Raw genomic sequence first — 17,357 nt, 5'->3', positions numbered from 1 at the left:
TCTGTCAACATCGGTATATCATTTCCCCCTCCCCTCAGTCATCCTCACTGTCGCTCGGCTCAGCCTCGCGCCACAATACAAAGTCAAAACGGCCGTCAAGATTCACCCGGATATATTCCCGAATAATCTCTTGCTCCGATTCGGACAGGTCACTCTCGGGGTCTGCAGCCATCAACGACAAATTGAACCCTTTCTGCGTTTCGCGATCGAGTCGTTCCAAGAAATCCACAATTTCATCCGCGGCGAATTGGGTCATGGCGTACAAGGTCAGATTCTTCAAGTTCTTCAGATTTGCCAGGGGCAGCAAAATATTTGCCGATACCTCGCCGCCACTCGTCCAGAAATCTTCCAGGTGAGGAAGATTCAGGGCCAGACAGATGATGTGCTCTTCCGTAAACTCATCCGAGACATCCTTCAAGACGAGCTCTCGCAGGTTGGTCAGGTGACTGAGTCCTTCGACCATGATTTGAAGATCGTCGGGCGTGGTATCTTCACCATTTCCCTTCAACCACACCGACTCCAAAGACTTCTGCTCGGCGAGAGCACTGTGAAAGAGCTGGGCACTGGTATGACGCACTGTGTAGCCTTCGAGAGACAGTCTGGTTAATTTGACATTTGGTGAATACAACACACGGGAGAGGAGAGCTGGTCCGTCAAAGAATTTCTTCAAACTGAGGTCGCGAAGTTTGCGACAGGAACTGAGCCACTCCACCACCTCCAGGAAGACATCGTTGTTTAGGGCCTCAAGCTGAACGGTTCCAAAATTGTCGTCTAACTTGAGGGTGTGTATCTCGGTGCATTCTTGAAGGGCATTCAAGTTCTGCATGGCTTCTTGGTTGAGATTACCTAGGTCCAATTGTTGCAACGACTTGTGCCGTCCCAGAGCTTCAAATGAACGTTTTCCCAGATTGTTATAGCTGATCATTTCGAAATAGCCCAGCGTATCGGCCTTCAATTCGTGGAGGAACGTAGCAAAAGCGTCGTCTGCGTCCGGAGACAGCCATTCGTGAAGGGTCAGATTTCGGAAAGATTCGCAGTGTTCTGCAATGGCGGCACCGGCACCGTTGGCCAGGGCATCGCCTTTCCACAGGACCATCGTTTCCAATTTGGGAGAGCGAGATATCCACCGAGGCAAAAATCCGGGACTGATGTGACCGTCGATTTCTTCCAGCAGTGTCGTCTTCGCGGTAACTGCTTCTCCGATGGCATTGACGGTAGCTACGACGTCTACCACCTGTCGGTTGAACTCCTTCTTAGGGAAATGGAAAGACTCGAGGCCATTGGCGAAGAAGGCCTTTCGGACAGGGCCAGTGAACTTGAGGTCATCTAACATGGCGGAGAGATTGCGAAAGTCCAGGGTCTTGATGTACCGACAGTAGGGTTTGTAGGTGATGAGATCGTCGACGCCGGAAAGAATGATGGAACGCCATAAGATGGTCCACTTGCGATAGAATTGGGCCTGCTCGGCGGCTTTGGTGGCAAAATCCACCGGGCGCTGGCGGACCTCCAAGTCATCTCTCTGCTCGAATGCTGGAGAATTCTGGTGTAGCCTGGAGTATGTCAATATCCGAGATATATATGTATATCAAGGATGGGTTCCAGATGTCCGACTGACTGATACAACGTTCTCAGCGCCGGATCGGCAAAGGACTTGGAACTCAGCGCGCATTTGTATAATGATCCAAAGTCTCCATCCTTTCCAAGCTCTTGACATATGAGCGACAAAATCTCGTCAGGTAACGTCGTGCCCTGATACGAAGACATGGTCGCTATTTCGATCGCGAACGATGATATCTCCAAATGGGAAGAGAAGGGCAAAGAACTCCAGGATGATGCGGCCAATGCGATTCAAAAAATCAAAAATCTCTAAGTCCAGTCCGGATGGAAAAGGTAAACAGTTGATGGCGGAGGACGTCAACGCCTGTCAGATTTCAGCCAATGACATCATTCCGATTTTACGCGTTCGACCGCGTCGGGAAGCGAAACGAGCAAAACTCACCCCAAGGACGGACTCATACATTCAACAGAAAACTATCCAATGCCGACCCTCTGGTTCTCCGTCGGCCCCTCTGGCGTGGCGTATTTCCACGATCTCTTGATCTGCCTCGCCAAGTTCGACGAGGATGTCTCCCTCGAGGCTACGTCTCAGTTTGTAAGTCGAACCAACCCCTTTGGTTGCCATGGGAGTCTCACCGAGAATACCAGCTTCGCATTTCAAGCCTGAACATATCAAAGACTGCCCATGCTGCCTTCACTCTCAGCCCATCCTTCTTCAACAAATATCATTTCTCTCCTGGACCGAGAAATGCATCTGACCCTCCTTTGCCCAAGATCTGGACGTGCAAACTCCAGAATCGAGTGAGTTCTCTCCCGGCTCCAATCTCACGGCATAGCCTCATGATATTCAAGGCACTCCTCTCCATATTCAAGCGTCGATTGGCAGACTCAAGGGACAAAGATACCGCCCTTGACACGTGCGAATGCGAACTCCAAGCAAATTCAGACCAAACGGAATGCCGACTCGTCTTCCGACTCAATTGTCGACAGGGCGTCGTCAAGACATATCGACTGTTCTATGAATCCGGAGAAATCCTCCACGCGGCGTTCGACAAGGTCGGATCGATCAATCACTGGACTGTGTCATCTCGGACCCTACGGGATGTCGTTGAGTACTTCGGCCCAAAGACAGATCAGTTGGACTGGTACTTCCAGAATGGAAAAGTCACATTCACGAGCTACACGGAAAAGATTCAAAGCGGGAGAGGTAAATGATGTTAATGAATTGCTTCGTCATATCGCTGACATTCCCTCAGAAATCCTCAAACAACCCATGCATACCTCCGTCGCTCTGGAACGGAAAGACTTTGATGACTTCAGTGTCCAGGAACGCCTTCATATCGGGACTATGGTCAAGGATTTCCGGGCCATTGTGGCCCATGCGGAAGCGATGCGGGTCCCGGTTACAGCAAGATACTCACGAGGCAATCGACCAATGCAAATCAGCTATGAAGACAATGGACTTCTGGCGGAATTCACACTCATGACCAGAGGCACGACGAATGTCCTCAATACGTCCACGGCGAGCACACCGGCACGAGATCTCTCCATGCGGCCCGGAGCCCGCCCACCCGAGAGCCGGGCTTCCACAGCAGAACCCACTTCGGCGAATACTCGGCCGACGCCAGCTCCTGATACAAGGATGCCGCCTCCTGTGCTCACCTCGTTCCGCGACCGGGAAGGCGGACCGCCAACACTCGCGAAATCGAACTCGGGAGACTCCACAGCCGCCCCATCAGCTAGCATCAATCCGAACAGTCTCTTCATCCCGGCAGACGATGACGATCAACAATGGGACGAGCCCAATTTCGAGGAAGAGCCGGACATTGTGACGTGGGACAACACGGCTGATCAAGAATCCGTATCGAGCTCGACACGACGAATTCGCGATTCTGAGCTCCATTCCTTCGCTGCATCAATGCAGGAACAGAATCGTCGGGCCAACACAAACAGTGCAGGATCCAAGTTTCCGCACGAGATCGCCCCGACCCAACGTCTCTCGCAAGTCCGCGGGATCTTTGACTAAAAATGGAAACAATGGGGATTTCACATCTCTCACCCGTCCCCCTGACAGACCACGAAACTCGTAGCGCACCCGGCCGCCACGGATTTGACACTCGTGCCCTCAAGGAGACGAGGCAGGGGAATCACATTCCATCGTCCGACCACGTTTCCCTTCGCATCGAGCTCCTCGCCGCAATTTCCGTGCTCACCCCATCCCCAGGCTATGATTTGGTTGTCCGAGTGGAGTGCCACGCAGTGCTCACTCCCCGCCGCCAGTGCATGGATAGGTGGGAGATTGCTTGGGGCGAGTTGTCCGCGATCATTCCGGCCCATACTCCGCACCAGACATCCAATTTGTGTAGGGGCGGAGAGAACATGAATTGAACTCCATCCTGAAAGAAGCACATCGTCCTCATGTACCACCTGCTCCAACTCTCCGTCGTTGAATGATTTCGTCACACCCCAAATCACGGGCCTCTGACCCCTCTTTATGAAAACAGTATATTCCCTTCCCAACGCAACGCCGTCCGGGGCAAAAGGAAGCATCCTTACACCGTCGTTGCTCACGTCAATCCTCGCTGGCTTCCAGAGGACCTTCTCTTTCTTGACCTCCTCACCCAGCTGTCCCTTGCGACAACTTCCCCACCCCAAGACTTGTCCATTCGACAAGAGGACAACCACATGAGCCATTGACGCAGCAATCGCGATGATCTTACACCCGCCTCCACCTGGACGAAGATCCAGATCGTCAACGTCAAATACTCTCGTCATCTGCTCCGCCTGCACCACGTCCATGCCAAGTCCCAACTCCCCTTTTTCACCTTTCCCACAGCCAAAAATAGCACGCTGATCAACTACGACAAACGTCGCTTCCCACGTCGCTGCGACATCCGTAATGACTCCACCATACCGCTCATCAAACTTGAACTCACGCTCCAGAAAATCGACGCTCGAATTTTCTTCGCTTCCGGGGAAGTGACCCGCCACAAATACCCTGCTGTCATTCATCAAGAGGACTGAGTGATTCCCGCCCGCAACGATTTTCTTGAGTCCCACTTCGCATCTTATTCCGCTAGGATGAGAAGGGATGTCTTTCTGAAGTGGTCGAAAGAGACATTTCTCCGCGCGAGCCACGTCCTCTGTGTGTCCGAGGCCTAATTGTCCCGATCCATTGGAGCCGAGCGCGTATATCACGGGTAATAGCAGTGGCACTGACAGACCAGCAGGTACCGGAGTTTTGCTCCGTGAATCAGGCTCGCCCATCTTTAGCCGGAACCGAGAACAGAACGCCCCGGCTCGAGATGCACTTTTAGGTTGAAGAATGACAAGGAAAGGGTGAGAATTTCATCTCACGGGAGCTGGAGTTTTTGTCTTAATTGATACACTATCTGTGCATCTGAAGACGACATTTGTGCAGAGGACCTCCATTCAGAATCTATTCGGCATCTATTCAGGTTCGACTCAAAGTTGAACGGTTTTTATGTTGGGTCTTGGCGGCGAGGGCACGCCGCTTTTACTCTCACCACCGGAACAGCTCCCAACTTCTTTTCCCACACTGTCATTCAACCTTAACCCATACTCAACCTCCACCTTATCGACTCGACTCGAGCACTCGATTCCACCGCGCTTTGTCGAGGAATTTGAGAGACTTCGGGGACCATCAAACCGCTAAGCTCCGAAGTACCATGGAAACCTATGGGCACACCCCCGAAGCAGACCATTATGTGAACATTGTCCCAGGGCGCTGAAAGATAGACTTCTAGCTTACTCCAAGGAGCTGTATGCGCTTGCACATAGTATATCAGTTCCCGCCTCGAACCTGCGCAGAGTACATGTTACTCACTGTCAATTCTACAGCCCGCTGAAGGATTGGTTACTAGTGCCCCGGGCTGAAGCCACCAAGCCGAGGGTTGAGTGATGATGATGTAAATGAATTCCATTTACCAATGTCTCCGAGAGGCTCTGGATGTGTCACAGATCCTCAGCTATTTGTCCGTCACATCAGCCATCCCGCCAACCGTGCTTATCCGCATGAGACAGAGTGAGTGGTTTCTTATATGTACTTTCCTACCTCTCGCCTCCTACTTTTGGGTGCCAAGACGCCGGCTTTGGGACACACAGAAGACTACACTTTCTGTTATGCGCAGTATCTGGTAACCGATGTTGATTTGGCCTCGGTACGCTCTATGGAATTTGCGAGCAGCACCGTTGCAGGACTACCACCAAGGACCGCGAGACCTGTAAACACTCTAGCTCCTCTGGACACAGGTTTCCTACCAGGGTATCGGGACGTTGGAGCCTTCAACCCTGCTCACTTCCCGAGCGATGACCAACGTCTACGCCTCACCTCCCCAAAAAAGCCAAGAGGCGGTTCCATCCATAACATTGAGCTACTGTTGGGGGGGGATCGCCGGAGACGAAATTGACAACACGCAGCTTTCAGGCATATGCAAACCATATCGATCCCCTTCCTCTTCCTCTGACTTTGCAGCATATCGTACTGGCTGTTCGCCAACTGGGGTGCAGACGTATTCGAGTTGATTCGATGTGTATTCAACAAGATCCGGACACTGACACACCGCACGAAGTTGTGCGAATGGCCGACATATACTCAAATTCAGTCTATACGATCGCAGCAGCAGGTTCGGAAACAGCTCAGACCGATTTCTTAACGAGGACAATACTAAAGAACGGCGACGTTGCTGCACACTTGTATTTAATCGAACCGGTACCCGAGCTTGATCTTTTCATCTGGCAGATTCCTAGAGATTACTTGATGGGGAAGCATCGACATTACATCTACGAGACGCGCAGCTGAGCCATGCAGAAGCCCCTCTTCTGCCTCGCATCTTATATTCCCCAATCCAGCCAAACCCTCTGTATTGGTTCTGCCAGCACAGTGCAATGGAGGGCATCGCCAACTCCTGTGCAGAGAGGGGAGGTTTGCCCGACCGGCTGGAGAAGGCGGCCAGCCTGTCCGCCGTGCACAGTCTGTGACATGAGGCCCTTGGCGACTTGCGGCTTCGTAGGTGCACTGACTCACAAGATATCCTCCCCGCGACCTCAAGCTTAGCAAAACCTTTCGATGATAAGACCCTGGGCCATACTTTGCAGGGACTATGGGGATCTTTCCCTGCGCATGACCTGTTGTGGGAAGGCCACGGAGGAAGGCTTGCTCAATACCGCGCATCGCCACGGTCATGGTGTTCTTGTACGAGCACACTTGCCAAGTACTATACAGAAGAAACCCCATTAATGGGAGTGGCAAAAGTCGAAGCCGGTCCTGAGTCTAGCGAAGCACCGTCCAGTCGATTCAAATATGGCAAATTGACGATCCGTGAACTTGCTAAAAATCAGCACGACCTTGCCGAAGTATGTGAGGACCGTGAATCTCCATGAGCAAATCGTGCACCGGCGGTCCTGCTTGGTTCGTGCCGGTGGTATATTTCAAGAGAAGTTGTGTTTACCTGTGTGGACTGATCCTACAAGAGTTGCGTACCGGCAAGTTTCGCTGAATTGGACCATTTGAAAGGCTTGAAAATACTTGGTTCTCCACCATAGAGAATTTCGAATCATTAACAAATATGGGTGGGATGCCAATATTCACGGACCCTTTCTTCTTCGACAGGCCGGAAATCCTACACACAGTATTGGCGTCTGCTTGGCTGCGTGGTGGAAGATAAGAGATATGCCATCGCATTAAGTCATTCAGTCATCTTCATCAGTCTCATCTGGAGAGGGTGAGTTGATGTGAATTGGATAACCATGATAGGCCGAGACGCGGCGCTTTTAACAATCAGCTCATCTGTCGAACAGATAGTGGCCTATCGTTCGCGACAGGCCGACTCATTCTGCAGCACTCGCCTCTTAGGCTGCAACACCATTAACAGGCAACAACGCGAACGTACGCTGTTTAGATAGGCATATAGACGGGCTCTATCCTACATCCACTTGGAGAGCCAGAGCGTTCAATACATCCCTAGTTGCAACCCGTCTGACCGGTTCACAGCGGACTTCGCTTCCGGCGGGCACCCATATCCGCTCCTCGGTGCTCATGAGTGTGCTAGGTATCTTCGCGTGGAGAACGTGAAGGAAGGCTTCCCTTGCGACGCTGGCGCCGCTTGCATCTGGTATGGACTCCCAGTGAACTCTTCAAGTGATCCGATCTGAAAACTAGAGATATGTCCACATACGATATCTGCTTCATGGCCTTCGTATTGGGGTGTGTTCCTGAGGTTGCTCGTCTTGTGTCGTGGCGTCTACACTGCAGTTCTACACGATCGCCATCTGGTCCGAAACGAGACAACTTTTAAGAGCGGCCTTGAACAAAAGAGGTCCCAAGATAGAGGGTGAAAAGTGTGCGAAAGGAGAGTTCGAGGAGATTCATAGCTGGGATCTTGCAAGAGAAGATGACAGTTTTGCCGCTTTTACGCAAGTCATTGGAACATTGAGAAGTGGGAATGGATCAAAATTCAATGGACAATCTGAACTTTTCGTCTGAACAAACAATTTCTCATTGAATTTAGTTGGTGTAGCAGCGAAAAGGAGTACTGAATAAAAGTCCATTCTCCATCCCATCCCACAGCTAGGTAGTAATCATGGTCTCTCATTGACAAAGCTCATTCCTCATTGGCTCCAAATGCCCGTGCTTCACTCGATCAAGTGGAGCGTCGTTGTATTAGCAGCTAATATTGACGCCAGGTAATGCATGAGAGTTGGATTAATAAATCTTTATCGCTGTTTCTTTCTTTCTTTTTTTTTTTTTTTTGTGATGGTCACCATTCAAATGTACTTTCCTATATATGCTCTCTTCACAGACCTCTCCACCATGAAGTCTCGTGGACTTTGAACTGGGCTTTCAACGGCGTAGAAGCGCTGGAATCACCAACCAAGACATCGTAGACGTCCTTTTCCATCACCCAGGCATCTCGAGCTTCGTCCCAGAAACTTGCTGCGTACTTCTTGGAGATGACAATCTTCACGTTTCCAGCAGACCCAGCTTTGAGAAACACCTTGGAAAAACCCTTGAGTTCCTTCTTGGGTCGATTGATACTGGGTTCATGTTGCGAGATGTACACTTGGACAACTTGAGCACCGTCAACCATGCCAGTATTCGTTACTGAAGCCGAGACTGTGATATCAACACCATTGTCGCTGACTGCGAGATTTGTGATTTCAAAGGAGGTATAGCTCAAGCCATGGCCGAAGGGGAAGGCAACTTCTTTGTTGGTCTTTTCATAGAATCGGTAGCCAATATAGACGTCTTCACCATAGATGGCTCGATTCCGCTCCGACCTGTAGTTCAAGAATGCCGGATTGTCTTCATTCTTCAGTGGGAAACTCAAAGGCAATTTACCGCTGGGATTGGTGTTGCCAAAGACGACATCGGCAATGGCATTACCAGTCTCATTGCCTCCATACCAAGCTTGAAGTAAAGCAGGTACTTCCTTTACCCAAGGCATAGTGACAGGTGTTCCCGATTGGATGACAACGGCGGTGTTGGGATTGGCTGCGAAGACCGCATTGATCAAATCGTCACTTCCGGGGGGAAGATCCATATGCTCTCGATCATAGCCTTCTGATTCCCAGTCACTATTAAGACCAGCGCACAGAACAACTTGATCAACCTCCTTGGCCAGCTTGACGGCTCTTTCAATCTCGGTCTCAATTTCTGCTCTTCGTTCCAGTCCCAGTCTGAGCCCACCAGCTCCAAAGCCAGTGGTACCCGGATTGGTGAAGGTCATCGTCGGGAACGTACCGAAATGGACCTTAATGCCGTATGAGAGTCCCTTCTCCAACTTGAGAGTTCCAATTTCCTCGGCAGTCCCGGCACCGAAGAACGAGTTCCCCGGTCGTTGATAAGTTTCATTGTCAACTACGCATTCACCGTTGACAAAGATCTTTCCGGTTCCCGCGCAGCAAAGACTGAATTCGTATTCATTTGTCTCGTCGGGAATGAATGTACCGTCCAGTTCGAGCCAGTAAAGGGGGCTCTTGATCAATGGGTGTTTATAATCCACCAGAAGGATGTCAGATTTATTCACGTAGACCTCATCGATTGGCCTCCGATCCCTTACGGACGGCGGATCCAAGTAGACTTTCATGGTCAAACCCTGCTTGTCCTCCATGGTCTTGGTAAGACGGCTCATGAGAGGAAGAGATTTCCAACCAGGACATCCAAGCTCGTACTTTGCCTCACGGACCTGACTTCGGAGTCCGTCCAAAGGGCTGACAGCGTAGTATGGAAGGAGGGATGCCGAACCGCCACCACAATAGGCCGCAATAGCTGCATTGGGACCAATGATAGCAGTTGTCTTTGTCTTGCTAAAGGGAAGAATGTTCTTCTCGTTCTTCATCAATACAATGCCACTTGAAGCAAGAGACCGAAGTAGGGCAGACGTTTCTGGGGTGTCGACCGTTCTTTCCGGTGCATTTTCTGGGATTCCAAGGGGCTCAACCTTCTTGATGAGTTTGAGGACCTCACGGACCCTGTCATCGACATCTGGTACACCGAGTTTGCCACATCCTAGCGCCCGGTTGACAAGTTTTCCGCGAATGTATGTAGGGCCAGGCATTTCGAGATCGAGCCCTGCCTTGACTGACTCGGTGGTTGAGTAGGTTCCAAACCTGTTCCAGTTAGTCCTCGTAAAGCAGATAAGCCCAGACTCTGGATTATACGTGCCAGTCGCTCATGACCAGACCATCAAAGCCCCATTCCCCACGAAGAACATCCTTGATCAATCGAGGATTCTCGCTAGCGTGAGTGCCGTTGACTTTGTTGTAAGCGGTCATAAAGCAGTCAGGCTTGGAGTCTCTTTGAGCAATCATGAATGGCATTAAATAGATTTCCCGGAGTGCACGCTCGGTCAGAATACTGTCGACTGCTTGTCTCTGATCCTCCTGGTCGTTGCAAACATAGTGCTTAATGGTAGCAGCGACACCAGTGGACTGGATACCGTTGACAGTGGCCGCACTCATTGCACCAGCAAGATATGGGTCCTCGCTGAAGCTTTCGAATCCCCGACCACCCAACGGAGACCTCTGCATATTCGTGGTAGGGCCAAGAATGACGGAAGCACCTTTGGCGATGGCTTCGGCACCTTGCAGGGCTCCTCCCTTCTTGACCAGGTCGGTGTCCCACGTTGCTGCAAGTCCGGTTCCTTCACAAAGTCAGCCCATTATCAATCTGATGCTCAAAGGGGAAAACTCACCGCAAGGGAGGCAGGCAGCAGGGACTCCATTAAAGAACCGAGTACCACGGACGCCATTGGGTCCATCTGAGAGTCGAATGGAAGGAATACCAAGTCTATGAACAGGTGCAGTGTGCCAAAAGTCAATGCCTGATAACAAAGCCACCTTTTCCGCAGTGTCTAATTTGGAAAGGACATCTTCGACGTCAAAGCTGGTTTGCAGAGGCATGGACCCCATGATGGTGGTGGTACGAGGGATCTAGGCCCGGAGGAGGGACTGTGAGAAGATCAAGGTAAAAGTCAAAAAGAGACGAGAAAGTATAGGTGAAGGGAGAGGAGACAGTAAAAGAAAATTGCTAAGGTCCAGTCAATACAAGTACCGGTAGCCGTTGGAAAAAGCAGTTTATCACTCTGTGTTGGGAAAACCTCGGAGGTCCACGTCGTGAATAGGCTCTCGGGAAGTTCGAATAGATGCATGTGGGAATTGGCTCCTGACAGCCAGTCTGACGTTGAAGCTTGCAAGGACGTCTCAAAGTGACTGACCCACCGCAAAGTACAACGGAGACGATCCGAGCGTATTGAGGCTCTTGAATGACTGAGAATGACAACTGACGGGGAAATAGTGAACAACAATGATCATTGGGTACAGCAATTTCAACCTTCTCTGACCAGGATCAGTATTGGGAATGTACGAAAGCTCTATGCATTGTGCACAGCATTAACATGAGTCACCAGAGCGTATCCGCATCCAGGAAGAAGCGCGGAATGTCGGATCCAGGATGGAACAAAAGATGAACGGAGAGTAGCAGGGAGCGCGGAGGGTCTGACGTTGGTGAGATTATTTCAGACCATACCCACGGATGGCTTCTCATTGGCTGTATGGCTAAACTTCGGTGCACTAGTGGCATTTAGTCTCAGCCTTGGCATGCTAAAGTTTCCGCGAATATCAGGCAAATGCCACTCCGAGAGAGGACCACCCCCGGTTCTCGGTTTACAAGCCTCAACCTTTGACGGCTCTCGGTAGACCATGAAGGCCAAAACCTAAATTGATATCAAAACCGTCGTCCTCTCATGCATGCATGGCCCAGGATGCCGGTACGAGTCCCGTGTCAGCTGCTCATCCAAAAAGAGGACAATGCCGTAACCATATATTCGAATTCCCCATTTCCCGCACGTAGAAAGAACGGACATGGCCCATTGAGAGGCCCCCGTCATGACGTGCCCTTCAGCCAGTTCGAACATTTTTCTGGTGACCTTACCAAAATCCGCATTTGATGACTGGCTCGTTATGTTCTTCCCCGTTCCAAAAGGAGAAAAAAAACTCCGGAGCTTGTAGACGACAAACCGTCGCCCACAGCCTGTTGCTATGTCAATATGCTCAGTCTTCGACCTTGTTTCGAAAGTATGCCAATTCGATTTGTCCGTCAAAGAACCACTTCCGTAATCCTCCATGTGATTGCATGTACCACGATCTCATCGCCGACCTTCCTGTTGTCGCCGCAAGCCCACATACATGGTATTGCAACCTCGACCTGGTCGTCAGGAGAAGTATTGCTACGCCAATCTTTAAGCCATTCGGCTGCGGTTGTCTCGCTCACGTCCGACTGGTCGGAGAGGGCAGGATTCTTCTCAACAAGACACTTGGTCCAACGTTCGACCAGCACCCCCGGCGTTCCATCCTGCCGGCTTTGCTGTACAATGCCTTGACAATAGTCTCCGACACGAATAATGACTCCGCTCCCAGTTTGTGGGGCTCTTCCTTGATCCACCAGCTCTCGCGTCTTCGCGACCACACAAGGCGTTTTGCGAAGACCTCCAGACCCCAACTCCGACGCTGGTGATGACCAGTATTCTTTGTACATCTCTACCTTTCTCGTCTTGTGGTTCTCCATCATCCCGATCTCCATGCAGTCACCATTGGGGAGGAGGAACATGTCACCTTCGTCGGTAGTACCCGGTCCTTTGGAATCGATATCATGCTTCCATACGCAATGTGCCGAATACGGCATCGTAATCTCAGAGGTGTCTGGATCAAAAGTTGTAGTTGCGGACCCAGAGAATGCCCAAAAGGCGGGATCCGAAGCTAGAGGCTTCGAAGGGTCGGGTTGGACGGGAAATCGGATATCGACAAAATCAGATTTTGGAGAGGTGAGAACCAATGTAGAGGTATCTTCATAGGGAGATGAAAAGCCCTATTCGGAGCCGCACAGGTCAGATCAGGGCATTTCCCAGCTTCCGGGTTCTTTGAATGTCTCTAGTCGAAGTACAAATGAATAAAGACCAGTGAGCAGTCACGTCCGGCGCAGACTTACCCAGGCAATACCTTTACGTATTGATACCGAAGGCTTTTCCAGGAAGTCTTTCTTCCACTGGGGTAGGTTTCCCTGTCGTGGACTTTTCCCTTCGACCTGTCCAATCGTCCCCAATTTCTCGCCTGTCATACCGTAGAAGTCCATGATGAAAGATTGCGATGAATCAATCACAGTGAAGGGAAGAGCGATGGGTAAGCAAGGACTCGACTTTGGCAGTTGAATATTGGTAGTTTATACCATCGGCTATGTCCGCCAGAAGGGTCCAGAGCGAACTTCCTATTCATAGTTCCCGTTCTCTACCTGCTCGACAGCAGCAATGGCCAACTATATGGTCTAGCCCAGTTCTATTTTTCAGCCTCTGATGGGCTAGAGCTCCAGAACACACTTCAGAATACACGGCCTCGCGTTCATCTGTTCGTAACCTGAGAGCTATAATTTGGCCCAATTCGTCTTCTCGTTCCTCTCTGCTCCTTGTCACGGGAAGAGTCTTTTGTAGCGGCTCAGGATGCCGGCTCCGGTGGGGAACACCCCAATTATATGGCTGCATTGATCTTTCAATGGCATATCATTAAACCCATCTCATGAAGCCGTTCTGTCTTTCTTGTCCTTTTTCGTCGAATGCACCAGCGACTTCATATCTCATATCGTTCTCCCCTCTAACATTCTGCTTCCTCTGGAAGAAAAGATGCCCATGATTCCGAAACCCAGGTAGAACAGAGCAAGGGGGTATGCCACCAGTCCTCGCATGCCTTTCATTCTACCCACGCTCACGAACATTCCAGAACTGCTATATGTGCACCAACCCACTGCCGCAGCCGTCAAAACATAGCCTATTCCGGTGTCCATCGGAAGCAATATTCCAAACAAGGCCGTAAAGACTAGAGGAAGGAAACAGTAGCCGAGGACACTGGCGCTCCTCGAGTAGGTAAGCGTGCTCGAGAAGTGACCAACATGATGCCCAGAGCCGCCTGGGGTATGGTCTCGTTGAGCCTGCGACATCTGGTCCGAATCGTTGGGATCCAAAGGCGGCGTCATGAGTGCAAACATCCAATGTAGCGCTATTGATCCAAATAGGGCGATACCGTAAATATATCCATAGAAGAACTTGCCGGAGAGGGCGAGGAAGGTTCCGTAGAGTACCAGAAACAGGAGGCCTCCGTACAAGTCGCTGTCGTCCATGATGTGAGGCGAGGGCCGCGTCCATGGGTTGAGTACAGTAAGAGTCTGATCCCCAGTCAGCGACGGTCTTCATCCAGGCTTGCAAAGAAAGGCTCACCTTCGTTTTAATATGTCCAAAATTTACACCGAGCTCTTCCATTAAACCGGGTTCTCCCTCATACCCTTCTGTTCCAAACGCAGCCAACCAGCCCGTTCTTAATCCTCCCGTTTCTCCCATCCGACCACTGACACTTTGTATTCCTGGACCTCCGCCAAAGCCACTGGAAGAGCCTGCGCCGTAGCCAGGGTATGCTGAAGCGGTATTGCCGGCGCCATAAGTACCGTAAGACGCTTGTGACGGTGTGGTGTGGCCCGAGACATTCGAATAGGAAGAGGAATAGAACTGGAGGTTTGAAGAGCCTGTGCCAGTACCCTGGCCATATGTTTGATTGTAGTAGGACATCTTAAAGAGACCACTGAGGTCGTTCGCTATAGCGTGCGCAGATCTGTTGGAAACTCGGGGATTCTTGATCGTGGATAAGTGGCTTCGAGAGATGACCAAGGCAGCCAGACAAGAGTTTAGTAGGCGGAATTCTTCATTCTGAGCGAGTCACAAGAGATGTAGAGGAAGACCTTTCGTCGTCAGAATGGCTGTAAAATTATTCGGTCCACACGCTATCACGTCGTGCGGAGGAGGAATTTGACAGGCTGTGCTCTTGTTTAGCCACCTTAGCCTCTTGCGACGGATAGCCTGACCAAGGCGCCCAAATAACATACAAAAACATGTTTTCCTGCCCACGTTGCTACTATGTACAGGTTTTTCTACGTCATTACTACAAGAAATTGATGCCGATTCCGAAAGACACTCCTTTCCTGGCTTCTTCGTGCTTCCGGACAACCAGTGGCAAGGAGAAATTGAGCTCAAATCGTGCCACAGGGTGAGCATATACTAACCCAATACCGGCTGACATCGTTGGAAGTCCATTCCCCAGCTCGGTGATCGCGTTAGACACACTTTGCTTAACTTCCTCGCTTGTCATCGGCCCTTCTCTTTCTTCGTTTCGTATGGCCAACAATCTGCCACCATTCACAAATGCCTGTAAACGGAATGGCTTATCTTTTCCAACTTTCGGAAGAGGTACCAGAAGATTTGCACTGCCAGCCGCGTAGATGTCCCCACCCACTGCATCCGGTCCATCGTGCGGCCCCAGGCCGGACAATCTGAAACCTCGAACATCCGTCGGACCGCCTAGCTGGAACCTGTCATTTATGCGGGACATTTCTGGGTGTGGATTCGAACCGAGCGTCAGTGGGTAGAGCAGTCCAGCGCGAAGCCCAGAACTGAAGCTGACCCCGCTGTCACCTCTGATTCCCGGCACTGGGATTGGTATGGCCGATTGCGTCTCTATCTCACTTTTGAAAAAGGCGACATCGCCTCGTAGCGGTCCCCAGCCGGCCAATTCCGACGTGGTCTTGGCATAATATCCACGGGATGGAAGCATGGGGTTGTCCCTCCTGTCAGTCGACCATGTATGTGAGATGCTGCTTTTGAAGGAATCGCCGGCTTCATTCTTCACCGTCGGTGAAGCATTCTGTGCCAGGCCGGTCACTTGTCGCCAGAAGCTGTTGTATCCTATCTCATGCAGCGATCCGCTCGATGTTAACCAGCGAAATTTTGACCAACCCCCTTTGAGGACTTCTTCATGACTGGCAAATCCTTTTTGAGTGGCACTCTGCACGCCGCCAACCTGAAAGCGACAGTCGGGGTTGCTGAGGATTGGAGCGTCAAATGCAGCTTGATACGAGGAGCGTGTCCGCGTTCCTATGGACGCGTTCACATCCAAAGTCTCTGCTCCACCAAAGAGATTCCTCCATTGCACATTGGCGTAGGCTGAACCTTCAGCATTACCGAGATCTGTTCCGGTCTTTGCAAATGTCCGGCTCTTCTCTTTCACGGAATAATAAATGGTAACGTCGGTTGGGGTGGTGGTCGGATCGGTCTTGGAGGATTTATCCAGGTAGACGGAGACTGGTTCGTGATAGATTCCTAGAATCAAATGAGACTATTGTCATCGATGGTTCCAAAACAAAGAAGTACCGAATTTTCTGAGCTTGTTGGCAGTTTTGGCCACCTCATGGATGAGTTCGGATTGAGTGTAAGGGCGATCGCGATTGGCACTTAGCAAAGGGTTGACCACCTTCTCCAGAAAGCCATGCCGAGTATTTGGAGCTCCTAGGACGATGACAGAGGAAACAGTGGTAGGCAGCGTTGAGTTCTGGTCGATCAGCCCAGCAAGTCTTTGCTGGCTTAGTTGGAACGCCTTATGAATCTTCTCATTTAAAGCTTGCTGGCGCTGTTCAAGCTCTTTTGGGTCGGCATTCTTCAATAGCTGGAAAATATTGTCTTCAGAAGCATCGGCCATGGAGGCCGACACAGTTGTAGCGAGCGCTGCTAAGATGGAGAAAGCAGGAGGGAGTTTGCGAAAAGCTGCACTACCAGCAAGACTCAAACGATCAAGCACCCGGCCATATCTACGCGAATAACTTTTTAGAGACGGAGAACGCCAAGAAGAGCATCGGTGCCGCCGCTTTAGACTCGGAAAGGCGACTCGCGATTACAAACTCATCTTTTCACTCACTGACATCAATGGGCTAAAACATCCCCGACTTGCGAGTATTGCATAATATATCAGACACCTTCTTTCGGCCGTCGAATTCGAGATGTGAAAACTGTTCGGGTTGTTGACCGGATCTCGCTTCATTCTCTGTGGGAAAGAACAAAGGGAGAGAGCTTCGAACTGAAAACTACACACCAACCAAAGTTTCTTTTACATTCTTCTAGTCGAAGATCCATTCACGTTCGGACAACGTTATCGGACACTGTCCGCCATCTCCACGCCTGTTAGTGCGCCTCAATTTCCTTTTGCAGACGAAGCCAAAACTCCGATGATTAGCTCCTCGAATCGTACACTTCTACAAGATGCAGACCTTGTCTATTTGACCCCCAGATGTTGAGTCTCCCCGAGAATCTCCCTGCTGATGCGGAGAGCCCTAGTTTCCGGATATCCACGATTATGAGGGGCTCTATACTAGATGATGGGACCATTCTTCGTCATCCTCTCATGAAACGCTGGCC

At 50.8% G+C, this 17,357-nt stretch overlaps 7 protein-coding genes across 7 annotated transcripts; 1 reads left to right on the top strand and 6 right to left on the bottom strand.

The window, feature by feature from the left end:
- Positions 1-34: 34 nt before the first annotated feature.
- Z518_08342 (uncharacterized protein) lies at positions 35-1,764 on the bottom strand (the record flags this gene model as incomplete). Its single annotated transcript, XM_013414083.1, has 2 exons — positions 35-1,550; positions 1,616-1,764. The coding sequence occupies 2 exons, from the start codon at positions 1,762-1,764 to the stop codon at positions 35-37; spliced, it is 1,665 nt and encodes a 554-aa protein (XP_013269537.1).
- A 274-nt stretch (positions 1,765-2,038) lies between these two features.
- Positions 2,039-3,583, top strand: Z518_08341 (uncharacterized protein; the record flags this gene model as incomplete). Its single annotated transcript, XM_013414082.1, has 4 exons — positions 2,039-2,152; positions 2,206-2,358; positions 2,410-2,764; positions 2,814-3,583. The coding sequence occupies 4 exons, from the start codon at positions 2,039-2,041 to the stop codon at positions 3,581-3,583; spliced, it is 1,392 nt and encodes a 463-aa protein (XP_013269536.1).
- Positions 3,584-3,612: 29 nt separating this feature from the next.
- On the bottom strand, positions 3,613-4,824 carry Z518_08340 (uncharacterized protein; the record flags this gene model as incomplete). Its single annotated transcript, XM_013414081.1, has 1 exon — positions 3,613-4,824. The coding sequence occupies one exon, from the start codon at positions 4,822-4,824 to the stop codon at positions 3,613-3,615; it is 1,212 nt and encodes a 403-aa protein (XP_013269535.1).
- Positions 4,825-8,372: 3,548 nt separating this feature from the next.
- Positions 8,373-10,989, bottom strand: Z518_08339 (uncharacterized protein; the record flags this gene model as incomplete). The annotated part of the gene is made up of 3 exons (XM_013414080.1): positions 8,373-10,163; positions 10,240-10,721; positions 10,773-10,989. The coding sequence occupies 3 exons, from the start codon at positions 10,987-10,989 to the stop codon at positions 8,373-8,375; spliced, it is 2,490 nt and encodes an 829-aa protein (XP_013269534.1).
- Positions 10,990-12,175: 1,186 nt separating this feature from the next.
- On the bottom strand, positions 12,176-13,207 carry Z518_08338 (uncharacterized protein; the record flags this gene model as incomplete). Its single annotated transcript, XM_013414079.1, has 2 exons — positions 12,176-12,943; positions 13,064-13,207. The coding sequence occupies 2 exons, from the start codon at positions 13,205-13,207 to the stop codon at positions 12,176-12,178; spliced, it is 912 nt and encodes a 303-aa protein (XP_013269533.1).
- Positions 13,208-13,702: 495 nt separating this feature from the next.
- Z518_08337 (uncharacterized protein) lies at positions 13,703-14,684 on the bottom strand (the record flags this gene model as incomplete). The annotated part of the gene is made up of 2 exons (XM_013414078.1): positions 13,703-14,287; positions 14,340-14,684. The coding sequence occupies 2 exons, from the start codon at positions 14,682-14,684 to the stop codon at positions 13,703-13,705; spliced, it is 930 nt and encodes a 309-aa protein (XP_013269532.1).
- Positions 14,685-15,054: 370 nt separating this feature from the next.
- Positions 15,055-16,644, bottom strand: Z518_08336 (uncharacterized protein; the record flags this gene model as incomplete). The annotated part of the gene is made up of 2 exons (XM_013414077.1): positions 15,055-16,268; positions 16,320-16,644. The coding sequence occupies 2 exons, from the start codon at positions 16,642-16,644 to the stop codon at positions 15,055-15,057; spliced, it is 1,539 nt and encodes a 512-aa protein (XP_013269531.1).
- Positions 16,645-17,357: the final 713 nt, after the last annotated feature.

Source organism: Rhinocladiella mackenziei, assembly GCF_000835555.1.
Source record: "Rhinocladiella mackenziei CBS 650.93 unplaced genomic scaffold supercont1.6, whole genome shotgun sequence".
Classification (NCBI taxonomy): Eukaryota; Fungi; Ascomycota; class Eurotiomycetes; order Chaetothyriales; family Herpotrichiellaceae; genus Rhinocladiella; species Rhinocladiella mackenziei.
Note: the sequence above shows the minus strand (reverse complement) of the source record. Positions and strands in the feature narration are given on the sequence as shown.